Raw genomic sequence first — 16,105 nt, 5'->3', positions numbered from 1 at the left:
TTAAGCAGAACCTTTTACAACATTATTTTAACTTACTATTTTTATTTAGAGCACTAATTTTATAAAGGTTTTCAGTTTGCAATTCTTACTGAAGAGGTGAGCGGCAAACATGAAAATGTATGTACAAGTGTTAGTATTCTACCAGAATGCTGTACTTCCTTCTTAAAAATGTCCTTAATAAAGCATTAGGCATGCCAAACAAACTTTTGTAAACAAAAGATAAATTATGTTCTGCTCTGATTATAGCCAGATACATATTCTCATAAAATAAACATTCTTTTGTCATTTTCCATGGCCCACACATCCATATATATGAGGTAAACCACTTAAAAACATCAATAATATATAAACCTCAGTACTCAACAGGAACCTCAGGAAAAAAATGTAACTGAGTAAGATGTCAATATCAAGAAGTGACACTTTGTTCCACTGCAAAGTGAAACCAATTTATTTGTGCTAAATGAATGGAAAGAATGTATTCAGAATACATTTCTTTATACATTGTACCGGCTTAGGCTGCTAAATAAGCATTCGTTAGTGCCATGTTGTGCTACTTTCTTGTACTCTGTTTCTACCAAGCAATAACAACATTTTGGCTGTTACGCCAATATATTCCTAGATGCTCATCTTACCTCTTAATTTTCTAACAGACTTTTGAACATTTAGAATACCTGTTCAAACTTTGCATCAGGGGAATCACAATTAATATACTTTAACAAGAAAAAAAATTATCATCAGCTGTTCTCTACAATCACATTGCCTTCTGCAGCAAAAAAATCAAAGAGCACACTTTAATCAGCTATCAGTAACCTGTGGGCAGGACCACACTTACCGAAGTTAATCGTGACAGATCACACAGTATGGGCAGCTTACAGGTTAACGTAAATGTCAAGTGAAATCATCAAATCTTAAGGTCCACGAATTGTACATTCCACAGACTCCAACAAGCCAGTTCCCTCACTGTAAAATTCAGACTGTACCATACATTTGAGGTGCTTTTAAACAGAGGAAGTATGGATGTGTCCTGTGTGCTGAATTAAGCTTATTTACTACGTAATACAATAGAGTATGTGTCTTGGGCACTGATTAGGGTGTCTGACTCACTTTTGCACTAGAAGCTGTTATTTCAAATGACTGAAACGTAGTGCTGATTTTCCATAAGCTTGGTAAACACTGTAATATTTCAGAATTTATCATATCATGCCTTTAATTTTCTGCAAATTGTCATGAAAAAATATAAAAAGGTATCCCTTTAATTTTATAAACCTAAAAGCCAGGAAAATGAAGCTTTGGAGCCAAGCAAAACGACATAATGCCGTATTACCAAACAGAGTAGCAAATGTTCCAGCCAGAGAATGGACATACATGTAGTTCAAGTAAACACTGATGGAAAACTTTGTTAAGTTAGTGTTGTAGACCCACAACACTGGCTGCATTTTATACAAACGTTTACAACACAATTAACAGTGAAGCCTATATAACCTCAGTGCAAATAAGTCAAATCCAAATATGCCAAGTAAGCCTTTGGCTTTTTAGTAAACTGCTCCATGTTATGAGTCCACTTCTGACATACAGACTGCTGAGCACATGCACTAAGGCTGAGAGGAGGGATGCACTGAATGTTGAAAAGTGGCTGACTGCGATGCTGCGGATTGGACCGTAGGTTGCACAGGTGGTGGAGGTGGTGGCGGAGGTGGCTGCACTGGGGTCTGCGTGTTTGGAGAAGGAGGAGGAGTGGGACGTTTAAATTTGTCGGGGCTGTTACTTCTTCGTGGTGAAGGCCTCTGCAGAACAAATATTGAAATTATGTTTAACACACTCCTGAGCAACTTTAGGTACAAATCCTGTAATCAATGTACTCAGCTTGGCAAAGGAAGAAAAAAAACCAAACCATAAAAAAAATCTGAACAGTTATGTGTGAAGGATCCATTTCAAAACATTTCAAGAATCACAATACAACTTTTACATAAAATAAACCTTACTCTGAAATGGATTAGCAAAGGAAAGGGGAAGTACTTTTGAGATCAAACAAACACGCATTCCTTCCTGTCAGCTTGCAGGAAATGAACACAAGACACATGTCCTGAAGATACGTTTACTTATAGATGACCAGCAACCTAAAAAGAAGTGAGAGGTGCTGTAGAGACAGCACTTCCCCGTTGTGCTTGCCCAACCAGCTAAGTGCTGATGAACCTTTAACTTTACACTGCTGGCATATGAAGTCCAACTACATAGTACCTGAGTGTGGGTGGGAATGTTTCGATGCCAGAGAGCCTGCCCAGAATCTCTAGCTTTCTGAAAGACTCTTTAGCCTGCACACTGGAGCAAGACCAAAGCATAATACAAGTTGTTCTCTGGAGAACAAAGAAAGATTACAACCCTTTGAGCTGCAGGAGTGAAGCATTTGTTAGAGAGCTCCCCTCGACAGAAGCCACAGATTTTCAACAACCTGCACGTTTAAACACAAAGATTTAAAACCCACTTTATCTTTACAAACCAGTGCAGGGGTCTAGGGCTGGGGCGGGGGGGCAGGGAGGGGGATGTAAAAATATAAATTACACTGCACAACACTAACTTCTGCACTCTTGAAACCAAAACGCTCACTACTTACCGGTCCAGTCAGCATTAATCAAGAACCTCAAGACGTGACAAACCACCCACCCACAATTAATAATCAAACAAAGGTGATCAACTCTGGGGAGAAGCATGATTACAGTGCTACACCAAATGTACTACAGGTAAAGTAAATTTATTCTGTAATCGAGATCAAAAATGAAGAGTCAAGAATCAAACTGCAGTTTAGTCAAATAATGTATATTGTATCTATTTTTCTCCACAACTATGTACAACAGATTAACACTCTATGCGAAAAGCCAAGGGATTCTTGACAACTGACTGATGTCTCTGAAACACTTAAAATCATTTATTGCATTTGCATACATCTAATAATATGAAGGGACCTGGTTTCACTATCTAGACAAAGCCAAGAGCTACTTATCAACACCTTTCTCAAAGCAATTAGTATTTTGTGCTGAAGATGGTCTTTTTCATAGTGACCCAATGTGACATGAATTAATTTACAGTTTCAGAAAGAGCAGTATTTCACAGAGACCGACCAGAACAAGTTCCTTGAAAAAAAACTTATAAAATTAGGTTCCAGGTTTTCCAGAAGCGTGAAGATCTTCCTGTGACTAACTCATGTGACACACAGCAGAGGGCTGAACCCGGACCAGGATTCTACCCTCCCGCTGAGCTCCAGCTTCCCTCCTGTTCTACCCACTGTTGTACCGCTCTCACCACTCATCGCTCAATGAAATTAACAATTACCTTTGCATGCTTACCTAAACGATTTTAGAAGCAGGCATATTTTAGCATTCTACTAAAAATTCTATTGAAACATGTTTTCACATCTGAGAATGACAAGTATATGCAAAAACCTTGTAGGATATTCATATACTACCATACCTGTTGAGAAAAATCAAAATGGCATTGATACAACTATAAGCTATTTTGCCAAATGGATAATATTTAGGCTCTGTTTGCTCATTAAACTCCACAAAATTTAGAAGAAACACTATTAAGTTGAAATGCATCAAACATCAGAGATAAAAAGGAAATAAATCCAGTTGAAAGATATAAGAAATTGTCCTAATAAATGTTTATATTAACTCTCTTCTTTGCCAATGAGAACAGAAAATAAGAGTTAACTGCCTGTTACAGTGACATGGTGGTAGCATTGTGTGTCATCCTGAAGAAAACCTGAGCTTGGAGCAACCTCAGATGACTCATCCGTCAGATGGTGGAGACTAGGAGAAAAATGAAAGCAATGTTTTTACTTCCTGGGATAGGCTTAGTAGCTTAGAACATCACTTCTCACACCCTGCCTGCTGATCCAATAAGATGATACCTATTACTGTCCTTAAGATGATAATACATCCTATTCTTTTGCAGAAAATAAGGTTCTCCAAAAAGAATCAGTTTCTGAGGGGTGAAGAGGAAAATCAGGGTTGAAGAAAGCAGCAATAGATATCTTGGAGTTAGGAGACAAAAACAAACATTTACAAAAATGTTTTGTAAAAAAGCTTAAGGACAAGCAATCATAACTTTAAAAGACCAAACTGATGTTGGCAACAAGTATTTACTATTTTAAATACTTACTGTAATACCATGGGATGGTCCCATATGTTGCACATGAAGGCCTGGGGAATTGTAGTAAGACATTCCAGCTCTAGTCAATGAAGTTGGTGGTGTGAAACCAACTGTGTGACTTGCATATGACAGACCTAAAAATTGTTAAAACAAGGTAACATCAACATTCTTGTTTATATTACAAACTAAAGTGTAAAGTTTTAAAAATCTTTTTAGTTGTGAATCAATGATAGGTTAATAAATGGTACCTGCTGCCAGATTAGACACCTAAAAAATAGCCATTGTACTGAAAAGCATGATGTAAAATTAATTTCTTTTCTTGCAATAAACTACCGTATATTTCAAAACATACATTACACAATGTTAAAGATAACTTTTTACTTAACATAAATCGTGTAAGGTTCCCCTGGCAGCCTAGGTTTAGTCCACAAGTATTTCCATCCAGCCTTCCATTTCTCCCCAGAGGAGATGGCTCCCTGAACAAAATACAGTCTGAAGAAGCAGAGAGGTTGTGCCTGGAGAAGCCATCTAGCATTGGGCCACCACAAGTTTCCACAAAGAAACTGGATGTAGGTGGCTACTCCAAGGCATACCAGATCTGTACCCAGGCTTCCTCCTATTTTGCCTCGGCGTTTATAGGCTGGGAGCCAAAGATCTTTGGGGCTGTGAAGTTAAAACATTCTGGGATTAGTTGCTAGCAGGACTAGGCCAGCAACTAACATTTAAAACTACAACTTGTTTTATCCACATTAAAGAAAGCCTAATATTAAAAAGTGCAAGTATCTAATTCTCCCTAAATATTTCCTTTCTCTAAGAACTAATTTATAAAAATCCTAATATTAAAAAGTGCAAGTATCTAATTCTCCCATCTAAATATTTCCTTTCTCTAAGAACTAATCTATAAAAATGCAAAGTACCTGTATAGCTGACCAAAGCAAACATAAACAGCAACTGCTAAGTGCTTAAAGTTCAGACCTTGAAGTGTTCTGAACATTTTGAGTATTTCCCATAACAGCACATTTTTCAAACCCTTTAGCTTATTATTGCCTTCTGACAAAAATATCAGTAAGGTAGGAGACAAAACTTTTCTCACGTGTTTAGTATTAGACGCTAGCAACTGCTTTGGAGAATTATGACCAAAAACATTTCTAAAGATCTGTTAAACATTTGTAACACCACATTTGATTTAACAGTTTTCACACTTCTTCAATACTAAATCAAAGCAAAACAGTGCCACTGCAGCTACAGTGTGCACCAACACCCGGATTTGTCCTTAACTGCATGTATCTGTGTTTGTGCCTGCAATTGATGAGACAAGATCTTGGGGATGGGAGGACCAGCCTCAAATCACTAATAAAGTCATATAAGAAAAACATGCAAGTTTGATTCTGCTACATCCGCAGTGTATGTCTGGTGCAAATTACGAGTGACTCCAATGGAATCACTGTCACTTTAGAGTAGTTAAAACAATGCAGACTAACAAAATTAATCTGCTTTTTGACTATACAATCTAATTGCCTGAACAGCATGTGTTTTATAACTAAGCACTTCTGTAAGCACAAGGACGGAAACAAGTCGATGTCCAGGGAGGTGACAACATGCTTAAGTTGGAGACTGTCCTGACAGGAGCCCAGAATAGTAAAAGGCAAAAAATAGGCTTTAAGTCACCTTCGCAACATTACAATTTTGGACTGCTTTGGGATAAACCAGCTCCAAAAGTTTTACAAACGCAAGTCTACATGGCAGTCAAAGAAGTGGTAACAAAGTAGTGCACATACATCCAAGGCAGCTCATCTCTGCAGCCCAAAATCTCTATCTAGCCTAACTGCAGAAGCAAAGCATAGAACAGTTTGTCTACACTGAAAACTAATTGGTAATTACAGTAACTAATCCCCAGCTGCCTAGGAGTAGAAATACTTTCACAATCTACAAAGGTCCACACACTGTGCTAGAAATCTCAGCAATACCTCAGCTTGAAAGAGTCCTTAAAAGCAGCATCTCAAGCCATGCAAGCACAAAAGGCTCTGGGATTCAGAATCTGACCAGCTATCCATATGAAATTGTAGTGTTTCTAACTGGTTTCAAATTATGTTTCTACAAATTCAGGCACATCATTTCTCAAACGAAACATGCCAAGTCATACAATTACTTGATGCAAAATATAGCTGTCGTATTATCCTGTGCTGATACTTTTGACTGTGCACTACTTTAAAGTACTCTCAAAACCCATTTGTTTTGATCTATTACTGCATTCATATATACTAGACAGCTGGACAAAACTCCCTATTGATCTCATTAGTTCTCTAACAAACTGCTACTTCCATTTTTTTGAAGTCTGAAACTTCCCAATTGTGGATATTAATTTATCAGATGTGAAGGAAAGTAATGCAGCTGCAGAAGGGCTAGGCTGGAACATTTACTGTACCAACATTACCAAAATTGTGAACATTGTTGGAAACGATCGCTTCATCTGTGCTATTTTTAACTCTGCTTCAGACTGTGTTTCAGCATCCCCTGTCTGTGGGATATAATTCCCAATAGAACACAGCACTCTTGTATCAACTAGCAATGGGAAATAAAGCCCACAGGGAACAAGGAATGCCCTTCAGTCCCGGTGTAGGAACAAACTGACAGAACACTCCTGCACTGACCCATCAGCATCTAAATTGGATGCATTTCTAGGATGCAATGTAGGATGCAAGCCTGTAAGTTACCAGATAATTTTCCCTATGCATACTTTTAATTATAACTATTGTGTGGACTGCAGATACAATGTGCAGTTGAACGCTGTGTTATTCTGAAGGCTGCACATGTCTGACCACGAATGTCCAAAGAAGTTACTCCAGAACAGTTGTTAGCATGGCTACATTTCTGTACACCCAGTTACAGTAAAGAAAATATAGATCATTTTCTTGGTAACATTCCTTGCAAAACATTGAAAGTCAAGTGATTTGGTTCATTTCAGAAGCCCCCAAACCTCTTGAAAAACTGATCATAATGCTTACATCTAACACTGTAACATAACTTTTGGTCATAGCTAGTTTCCACACATGCTTGCTCCTTTTGCAACACCTGGATGAAAACTATTTTGAGTCCTTCTGAAAAACTAAAGTCAATCTTGAAGAAATTAAAGAGCGTAAAGACATTTTATACATTCTAGCAGACCTGTTTAATAAAATGTCTCAATCCCATCTTACAGAATGTGTGGATATAGAGCACATCTCATTTGCCCCCGCTGTAGGACTCCGTCCAACAGGTTGTAAAGGTGAACTTGGGAAAGCAAGGCATGCAAGATTCACTTCATGATGCACGAGTTTGTGATTGCCACATAACATCCATGGCCAACAACTTTTAATGAATGCTCAAGCACTATTTTAAGAGATTTTAAGTTTCACTCAATAAATGTGTTAGTAACACAAATACATTTCCTTAAAAAAACTGATGTATACATTCAGTAATTAAAAACTCAGAAAAGGTTAGTTTGCCTTTGTTATACAAAGTACTAGAGACAGGAATTCTTAATTTTGTAGTTATTGTTTTACAACAGAAAATAGCAGAAGTACAAAAGCTATTTCCCTACTAAAGAGAAATGGAAATTTACTTTTTTCAAATGCTTTTAAGATTAGACTTGGGGGTGGAGGAGGGGAAGAAGAGAGAAAAAGAGAGAACAAAAAAGAAATAAAAGTTCAAGCGACAGCTACTTAACTGACCTTTAATATCTGTTCCCAGTGTAAAACAGAACCATCCAAAAACATGCTGCACTAGAAGACATCTAAGGCAAAAATGTTCTTACACTTACAATGCAGTTTTTTTTCTCCAGACTAGCTTTGAAAGGCTACTGACCTAAATATATTAATAGGGCACGTTACTATGCGATGCATACAATAATTTTAGAAACTGGGTTAAATATTTACCAGGTGATATAGGTCTGCTAGAACTTGGTGAGGGTGTATAAGGGATAGGACTGGACACAGTGCGAGGTCTTAATCCTTGTGCAGACATCTCATTAAAATATCTAACAAAAAAAGGCAAAGAATAATTAGATCAAACCTTTTAAAATGTGCCATGTTTTAAATGTTTCACTGTGGTTTTTTTTTTCAATTCCCGTAAGAATCACATTAGATTAATGAAGGACCAGTCACCTTTAGGAAGTCACGACAGGAACTCTCATCATTGTTGAAGGTTCAGATACTGGCTTAATTTAATGCAACTAGCTGGACTTAGTCATTTGCGGTTGAAACCATACAAGCTGCATATGATTAGAATAGTACATATTAAGGCCAGAGGAATAAATCACGTCATCAAATCTGACCTATACCACATACTTGCATTTCATATATCATTTCTACATGGAACTCAATAGCTTGTCTGGCTGGAGAGTATCTTCCAGAAAGGCATTCAGCACTAATCTGAAAATCAGAAATCATGAAAGGGGGGGGAGGGAACCCAAACCATTAAACTATTGATAATTTGTTCCAACACTGATCAGCCTCACAGTTAAAAATAAGCCCTGTTTCCTACCTGAATCCCTCTGGTCTCAATGCTTAGCCATTTGCTCATTGTGTCTTTTGCCACTGGAACAGAGAGACATTTTGAACCCAGGACTTTTTCCCACTAAAGATAATTCTAGGTTGTGTTGCAAGACACCTGCCACACTTCACTATGATAAACCGAACAGATAAGAACCGCAGGCAAGGCATTTTTCCCCACCTGTAATAATTTTAGTGGTATTTATTTGTACTTTACTCACTGAATACAGCAAAGCTTCTTCACAGCCATGCCATCAAGTGCTTTATAAAAGGAAATAAACCCCACACCAATTGCTCCTACTTGCCACTTACTTTTTACATCTCAAAAGTAATTTTACGTATTTTTTCCACAGCACTAGGCTGGCAGCTTTCAGGTTGACTTGCTTATGCACTCTCCACCTAGATTTTTCAGTCATTGTCTAGATTAGAGGTTCCCCGTCTCACTTATTCTTGCACATATGGCTGCAAATCAGTGCACCTAGGTATATATTACTGTATCTAGCTGTGTTTCTTTACTGGACATAGCAAAGCAGCAGGCAAAACTAGCTACCCAACAGCCCTTTGACTCCTGCTTGTCTCCCTTTCTACCACTGTGTTCTCAGAAATTCTTAGTAGCTGCATTTATTTCCAAGATCATGGAAAAAAAGCCACAACATGAGCAGCATTAAAAATATTCCTATTTGATGGAACTCTCAATGATGACTACTACACCTAACACAGGCAGTACACTGTAGTGATACCAAAGTTGGTTTAAATTTGGGTAGATCAGGTAATAAAAGTAGCTGCAATAGAGAACAACAGAAAATTAACAAACTGGCAAATTAACGTTTGATTAAATATAAAGTTTTCTAAAGAGCTACCAGCAGCAAGGTTAGCAAAATTGAACTGACTAGGCTACCTCTGCAGCACACGGTAACTTGTAATGCAGACAGTATGTGTATTACAGCAGTGGTCTGTGATTTAATCTTATTTTATTCTACACGAAGACAATTTTTTGTAATTCATCCTAGTACCTGGATCAGGTGAAATGGCACAGCAGCACACTGTTAGCATGCTTCTAATTTCAGGTATTTCCCTACTATTCCAGAGGATAGGATTGAGAATTGAAAATACAAAGCTATTGCTAGTCAGGAGGAAGAAGTTTTGGGAGAGCTGTGTATTTTGTATTCAGTAAAGTATCTTCATCTACCCCCATCTACAAAAAATAAGTATCAGCTCACAGAATGCAACTGAAAAAACTGGATATCTGAACCATCACCACCATCATTTTTAGGAAGACCATGCAAGCTGACAAAAATTTATATTTTAAAATCACTACTGCTTGTAGTTCCACAATTATTTTGTCTACCCAGTTCTCCTAAGACTAATCACTCTAATACCTGCTTCGTCCTTCCCTTTACTTTGCATTACTTACTGCAAATACCAGTTTTGGAGTGATTCTGTCACACCTTTGTAGTACCAAGAAAAATGAACATGACAATGAAGTTTCTTAGAAGTACAGAATAGTTAATCGATTTATCCTGCATTTTATTGATTGCCACTATCTACAATTGATTGACAAAAAGATTATTAGGATACTCTACATTTTTGGGTTAATGCTGGTAATTCACATAGATTCAGATTTTGACTGTATTTCCATTACAATGTAAATATTGGCAGAAAAGATTAGTCTAATAAAAGTAGATTTAAACACCAGAATCGTGTGTTTCTAACTATTTAACTCATATAGTATTCACTACATCTTAATACAGGAGGCTACTGCAATATATGTCAGTTGCGTAGTATTTCTTTAAAATGAAAACACTACCTTGAACTTTAAGGGTGCTTCTTGAAACACATACCTGGTACTTTGTTTCTGGTAAATTATGGCTTATAACAAATATATTGATGACCCAAGAAGAAATATCTCAGTATCAGAAGAATACACAGCACAAGGTAACTTTTTTTTTTTTAAAGGACCACTATAAATCCAAAATACTGTAAAACAGTACAACAAAATAATGAGCATTCGATAAGAAATAAGAATGTCTTATTCAAAGTGTACTTAAAAATCTCTTTCAAGATGTAACACTGTCATATGACTATGATGTGAGAAAACACTAAAAGGCATCATATCAAACCATGAAAAATTCAAGACTATCTGTAAGGTCAGTGCAAGCAATGCAGCTCCCAGCAGAGAAAAAAAATCAAGGATGTTATGGTTTGGACATCAAGAACAACCCAACAGTTCTGGAAATGCTTCCCCTCTCTAAGGCTTTACACAATATCCCTTTGTATTTGGCTGAACACATTTTACTTTCTGCAAAGGATGAATTAGCCCTAAGTAAGTAAGGATGTCATTCATACCTCACAGAATTCCTTGCAGTCACCAAGTTAGGGGCAAAACAAAGGTACTATGATCAAATTACCCCGAATCTCAACTCCACAGCTATATTTATTTCAATATACATAATCAAAATCCTAAACAATCTTCAGATACAAGTATTTTCTTTCTCACTGTTAAAACCAGTGCAATTTCTATACAAGTTTGATACAATTCTACTGAAGATGTTCCTGGACCATGCTGAAATTTGGTACCTATATTAAACCTATATACAGGTTATTTCCATATATATTTATTCTATAATATTAAAAAATAAGTATAAGTATTGATTAATAAGCTCAGTGCCAACATATCTGGATGGCTAGAAAATACAAACCTTTCATCGTCCATTTCTAAGCTGGATTCACTTTCTGACAGTTGCCTGCAGAGTGCTTCCCTACGTTCCATTTCCCTCTGTAATTTTCTTTGAAGTCTCAAGTTTTCTTCTCTCATATGCCGCTCCTCTTCTAAATATTGTGCCATCTTCTCTGAATCTGAAATTCAGAATTTTGTCAGAATTTGATTAAAATTCAATTTCGCAGAGGCGCAAATATGTTGTGCCTAATTTTACTCCACTACTTCAAGAATGAGGATGTAGAAAATGCTTGGGATGGATCACTCAAAATTCTTATCTTTAAGTCATTAGTTCAAAGCCTAATTCAGAACAATAGCTACTAAAATAAATTACTGGTTGACAGCAAATGTGGAAATAAAAGGTAAAAAGCAAAAAAGGTGTTAAGTATTTACTTAAATTTGAAAATAAAGGAAAAAAGTCATGAAGAAAACAATAAATCAAGACCATAAAGAAGAAATGCAATGATTCCTGCTCCATTAAAATAATGCTATTCCATGTTTACAAAGATTTTACTGCAACACACAGCAGTTATTTTAAAGGTATATTTCCATTTCGAAGGAGGAAGCACAAAACAAACTCTGAAACCCGAAACACTGAAACATATTAAATTGCTAACTTATGTCTATTCTATAGCATTCTTTCAATTATACATTTTATTATAGAGATTGGCCAGCAAAACATGTACTGACATGAAAAGCCAACGAGTGGATTACCCTTTACATCGAAGGGCAACTCGTGTTTGCAATTCTAAACAAGTTCAGCAAATGTCACTTAAATGGTCTGGTATCACAGGCTATTTAAAGTGATAAAATTAAATTATGGAAAGCTGCGAAGCATTTTGACAGATTACTTAAATAAAATGAAACATATGATGAAGACTTAAAATACACAAAGCGTATTTTGTGAGGTCTTCTAATGTTTGATGAAGTTTACAGTTAATTCCTTGATATTAAAAGAAAATAATATGATTTATCATGTTGTGTGATCAATTCTTTATGCAGCATCCTTCAATCAAAAGAATATTCCTGGTTTAGAAGACTGTTCCCAAACTACCAACAATACATGATTTATCTCTTCTGTGGAAATACCACTTCTAAATGAAACTGTATCACTTATTTAAAACTATTATTATACCAAAAGAGTTCCTAGACTAGCAGTAAGTACTTCAGGAATACGAACTGTAATACCAATACCAGAATTTAATAAGCAGATTTTATTAAGTATATATCAATATATTAGGGGTTCTCTAATGACCACATACTGCAAACACAGATATGCAAACTGTATTTCAGTTTCATCTTCTTCTTGCAGGCTAGTACATCCACCATTTCTATCAGTGCTGTTATTCATATTACAGCTACCTAGGTCTTATTTTCAATGACTGACTTCAAATGCTTCTAAATTTTTACTCTCAATCACAATTGCAAAAAAAGAAACCTCTTAAAAATAATAAAGAATACTTGAAATGAAATTAATTAGGCTAGATTTGTACAAAGAGTACTTTAAATCTAAGGCCTTGCTCTCGTTCTGAAATCCAGTAAGTGAAGGCTGCAGTGCAGAATTGGCAAGTACAAAGATTAGCAGTCCTTATCTTTTAACTGACACAAATTATTAATACCACAAACTTGCACACAAGGCCTCTGCAAAAGAGCACTCTCCCATCATCTCTGTCTTTAAGGAAGGCTGCTGCGGCTGGCAAGCTATTTCTCTAAATGGGAACGGTCAAGAACAGCACCCTAGAGGGGGAGAATATTGCCTGTCTCTCATTCGCCCAAATTTTTCTGTCTATGTGGTTAGGTATCTACTTACCTATCAATTGAAATGCTACTGACTAGGAACTAGGCAGAACTGATGAAACGTGGATAGAAATTTTAGATTTAGCATGAAGGCATGGAGGATTTGCCTTGCAAAGATCACAGGAAGGCTCAAGTGACCTTCCTACCAGCTGAGACCATGTGCTCAGAGTCGTAGCCTCTTCTCTTGAAAGGCAGGGCAAAAAGCAGGCTTCCCACATCTGGTGAAGGGTCCGTGACACTTTTCACAACAGAAACACAGACTTCTACGCAACTACTTATTCTGTCCACCTTCAAAGCAATCTCGCAATAGGTAAGAACAAAATAAGATTATTTGTTCTGCTACATTGTGAAGTCAAATAGCTGACTGAACAATTAGTCTAACACAGCTACAAACAACTAAAGGTAGCTGCAATCATTAACAAGTCAAATTCTTATATACAACTGAACTTTATTTTGCTAGCTGTTCTTTTGAATAATTCTTAATTTATAACAGGAGTCTTACAAAGTAGGCCATAAGAATGTTTTGAAAAATCTGTAAGTTAAAATATTGCTAAGCCTCTTAAAAAAAGATAGAAAACTTTTTTCTGGCCCAAAATACTCAAGAAATTTCTGTTGAGTCTTCCAGGCGCCCTTCTAGTAAAGCTAAAAACACACCCAAAACTGCAGTATAAATACATCAACGAGCACTAATACTGCAATTATGAAAACGTTTGAATATAAACCTGCCCTGTTTTTTCCACTCCTACCTTAAATTCAAACTCATAAAAGTATATATAAAAATCTTACATTATACAAAGTTAAAAATATTTAAAACAAGTTGTTTACTCACGCTGTAACTGTGCAGCCCTCAGTTGTTTCTTTAACCTCTCCACTTCGTTCTTTAAAAATCTGATATGTCTCATCATATTTTCTGGAGAATCTATCTCCATTGATATGTCTCTGGGTGATGGTGGAGCAGATACTGGCTGGTCTAATTTCTCCTGCAAAATTCTGTATGAAAAGTAGTTCAAACTTTACCTTCGATTCTAATGAAAACAGACCCCCGTAAGTCCCCCAGAAAGCCACTTCAAGGATTCTGATAGGTATGCAAGATTTATTTTAACTACTGTTTTGGGGGAGAGAATTTTGGGATAATTTATAATGCTTTCTTTTTTAACTCAAAATAAAAAAAGGTAAGATTTGTTGTCCAAGAACAGATGGATTTTCTAAAATATTCAGAATACTAGAAAATATTCTAAACTACTTAACCCACAAAATCCTTTCTAAGCAAATTCATTTAATCTCTTATAAGTTTTTGCATTTATGTCCTTAGAGGAAGAGAGGAAGAACACATATTCAAGATGAAAATATCAGTGAAATACATCTACGGTGAACCACAAGCTTTTCTGCATTTCACCATCACGAAAAGAGAAAACTTCACAGACATTTTCTGAAGCACAATCAAATAGTCTCCCCCCTTTTTTTTTTTTAAAATCTCCAAACAGAAAGGTATTCCATATAGTCAAGGTTTCAAATACCTCAAATAACTGACTGTAAATTAAGGAGTAATGAACTTTTCTTATAATGAAATAAGCATATGGTAGATATTACATGTTCCAAATGATGATTTCTGAAGTTAACATATGAAGTACTTTTCAGCCTCAAAGCGTGAAACTGTTCTTCACTAGAAACACGTTGACTGGCCAGATCCAACTCTGCCCTGGAGAGCAGGGACAGCACTACGCAAGCACAACTCTTTGCATGGTCTGATATTCACAGGTACTGTACAAAGTGCTACTAAAGCATGGTCTGACTCCACCACAGCTCCTCATCAGAAGGCACACAGTCTGAGATAAATTAAACCAAAAATGGTTTGGCTTAAAGGCAGCTTTAAATCTAAGATGCACAAAAATCCTACCAAAGGCCCATCTTGCTATGGATTTACCACTCTTGAATATCACATGTAGCTCTTTAGAGCACCTTCCACACAGCAGGGCTCTGTAAAATAAAAGTACAAAACCTGCAGTTCACCTAAGGCTCGGGTGTTTTCTGAGGCCCCGGTCAAGATTCACAGTCACACTAACATAACTGTCCTTAAACGTGTAGAAGTAAGGTATTAATCAACTCTTCTCCCCTACTCGCCCCAAACCCAGAGTTCTTATACTATGGCATTAAAGAGAAGGTTACTTTAACACATATTTTTAATTTTAGCTCTCCCAGGACTATTAAGTCTCACTGTCTTAACTTCTATTGAAGAAGCAGCAGGAAGTGTCAGTGACACAAGTCCACACCACTGAGAAAAAGCTGAAGTTTTCTTTGAGCAGACAGGGGAAAATACAAGAGCTTCTCATATAACAAATACACTAAAATACCGCGTTTATTTTCTCTGGGCCATGAATATAAAGCTGACCCCAAATCAGAAGCTTTAAAAAGAGTCTATCAGCAGTTAAAAAATTTAGCAAATTCCTTCAAGCTCTTCCAGGTCATTTCTTATACTATTTAGTTTCATCTATTTCAAGCAATCAAGGATGTGGCGTCATGTAAACAAAGAGCTTTACAACTGCTTTAACTTCCAGGTTTTCACAGATCAAACAACACTTATGGGACAGAGATGAACATATTTAATCCAGAACATTATGTATTAAATTGTATCCCTCCCACAGTTGCAAACACACTGCAACAAGACAAACCGTTTTTCTGCTTCAAGCTTATCCATCCTTTTCCAGAGACGATTCACTAGTGCTTCTTGTTCTTGTTCCAAAGTATTTTCAAGGTCAATCTTCTCACGTCTTAGCTGGAGAGGAAAAACAATCAATGAAAATGATGGAAATGTATTTTTTGCAAGGAACTGTCATTAGAAAAGATCATTGCTATAGCAACGCCATTTTACATGATTCTCTATGACAGAAAGGAGAAGGTGAAGAGCCAGTGAAAA

At 36.6% G+C, this 16,105-nt stretch overlaps 1 protein-coding gene across 1 annotated transcript in view; it reads right to left on the bottom strand.

Moving 5' to 3' along the window:
• Nucleotides 1–777: 777 nt before the first annotated feature.
• Nucleotides 778–16,105, bottom strand: part of CCDC6 (coiled-coil domain containing 6) — a 29,557-nt gene continuing 14,229 nt past the window's right edge. The window contains exons 4-9 of the mRNA XM_035892553.1: nt 15,861–15,964; nt 14,021–14,181; nt 11,378–11,534; nt 8,064–8,164; nt 4,159–4,283; nt 778–1,784 (exon numbers count right to left, since the gene is read on the bottom strand). Of these exons, the coding sequence (XP_035748446.1) occupies nt 1,593–1,784; nt 4,159–4,283; nt 8,064–8,164; nt 11,378–11,534; nt 14,021–14,181; nt 15,861–15,964 (840 nt within the window). The 3' untranslated portion in view covers nt 778–1,592. The remainder of the gene's footprint in view (nt 1,785–4,158; nt 4,284–8,063; nt 8,165–11,377; nt 11,535–14,020; nt 14,182–15,860; nt 15,965–16,105) is intronic.

This window comes from Egretta garzetta, unplaced genomic scaffold, assembly GCF_000687185.1.
Source record: "Egretta garzetta isolate BGI_Z169 unplaced genomic scaffold, ASM68718v1 scaffold204, whole genome shotgun sequence".
Taxonomy (NCBI): Eukaryota; Metazoa; Chordata; class Aves; order Pelecaniformes; family Ardeidae; genus Egretta; species Egretta garzetta.
The sequence above is the reverse complement of the archived record's forward strand: the minus strand, read 5'-3'. Positions and strand labels throughout refer to the sequence as shown.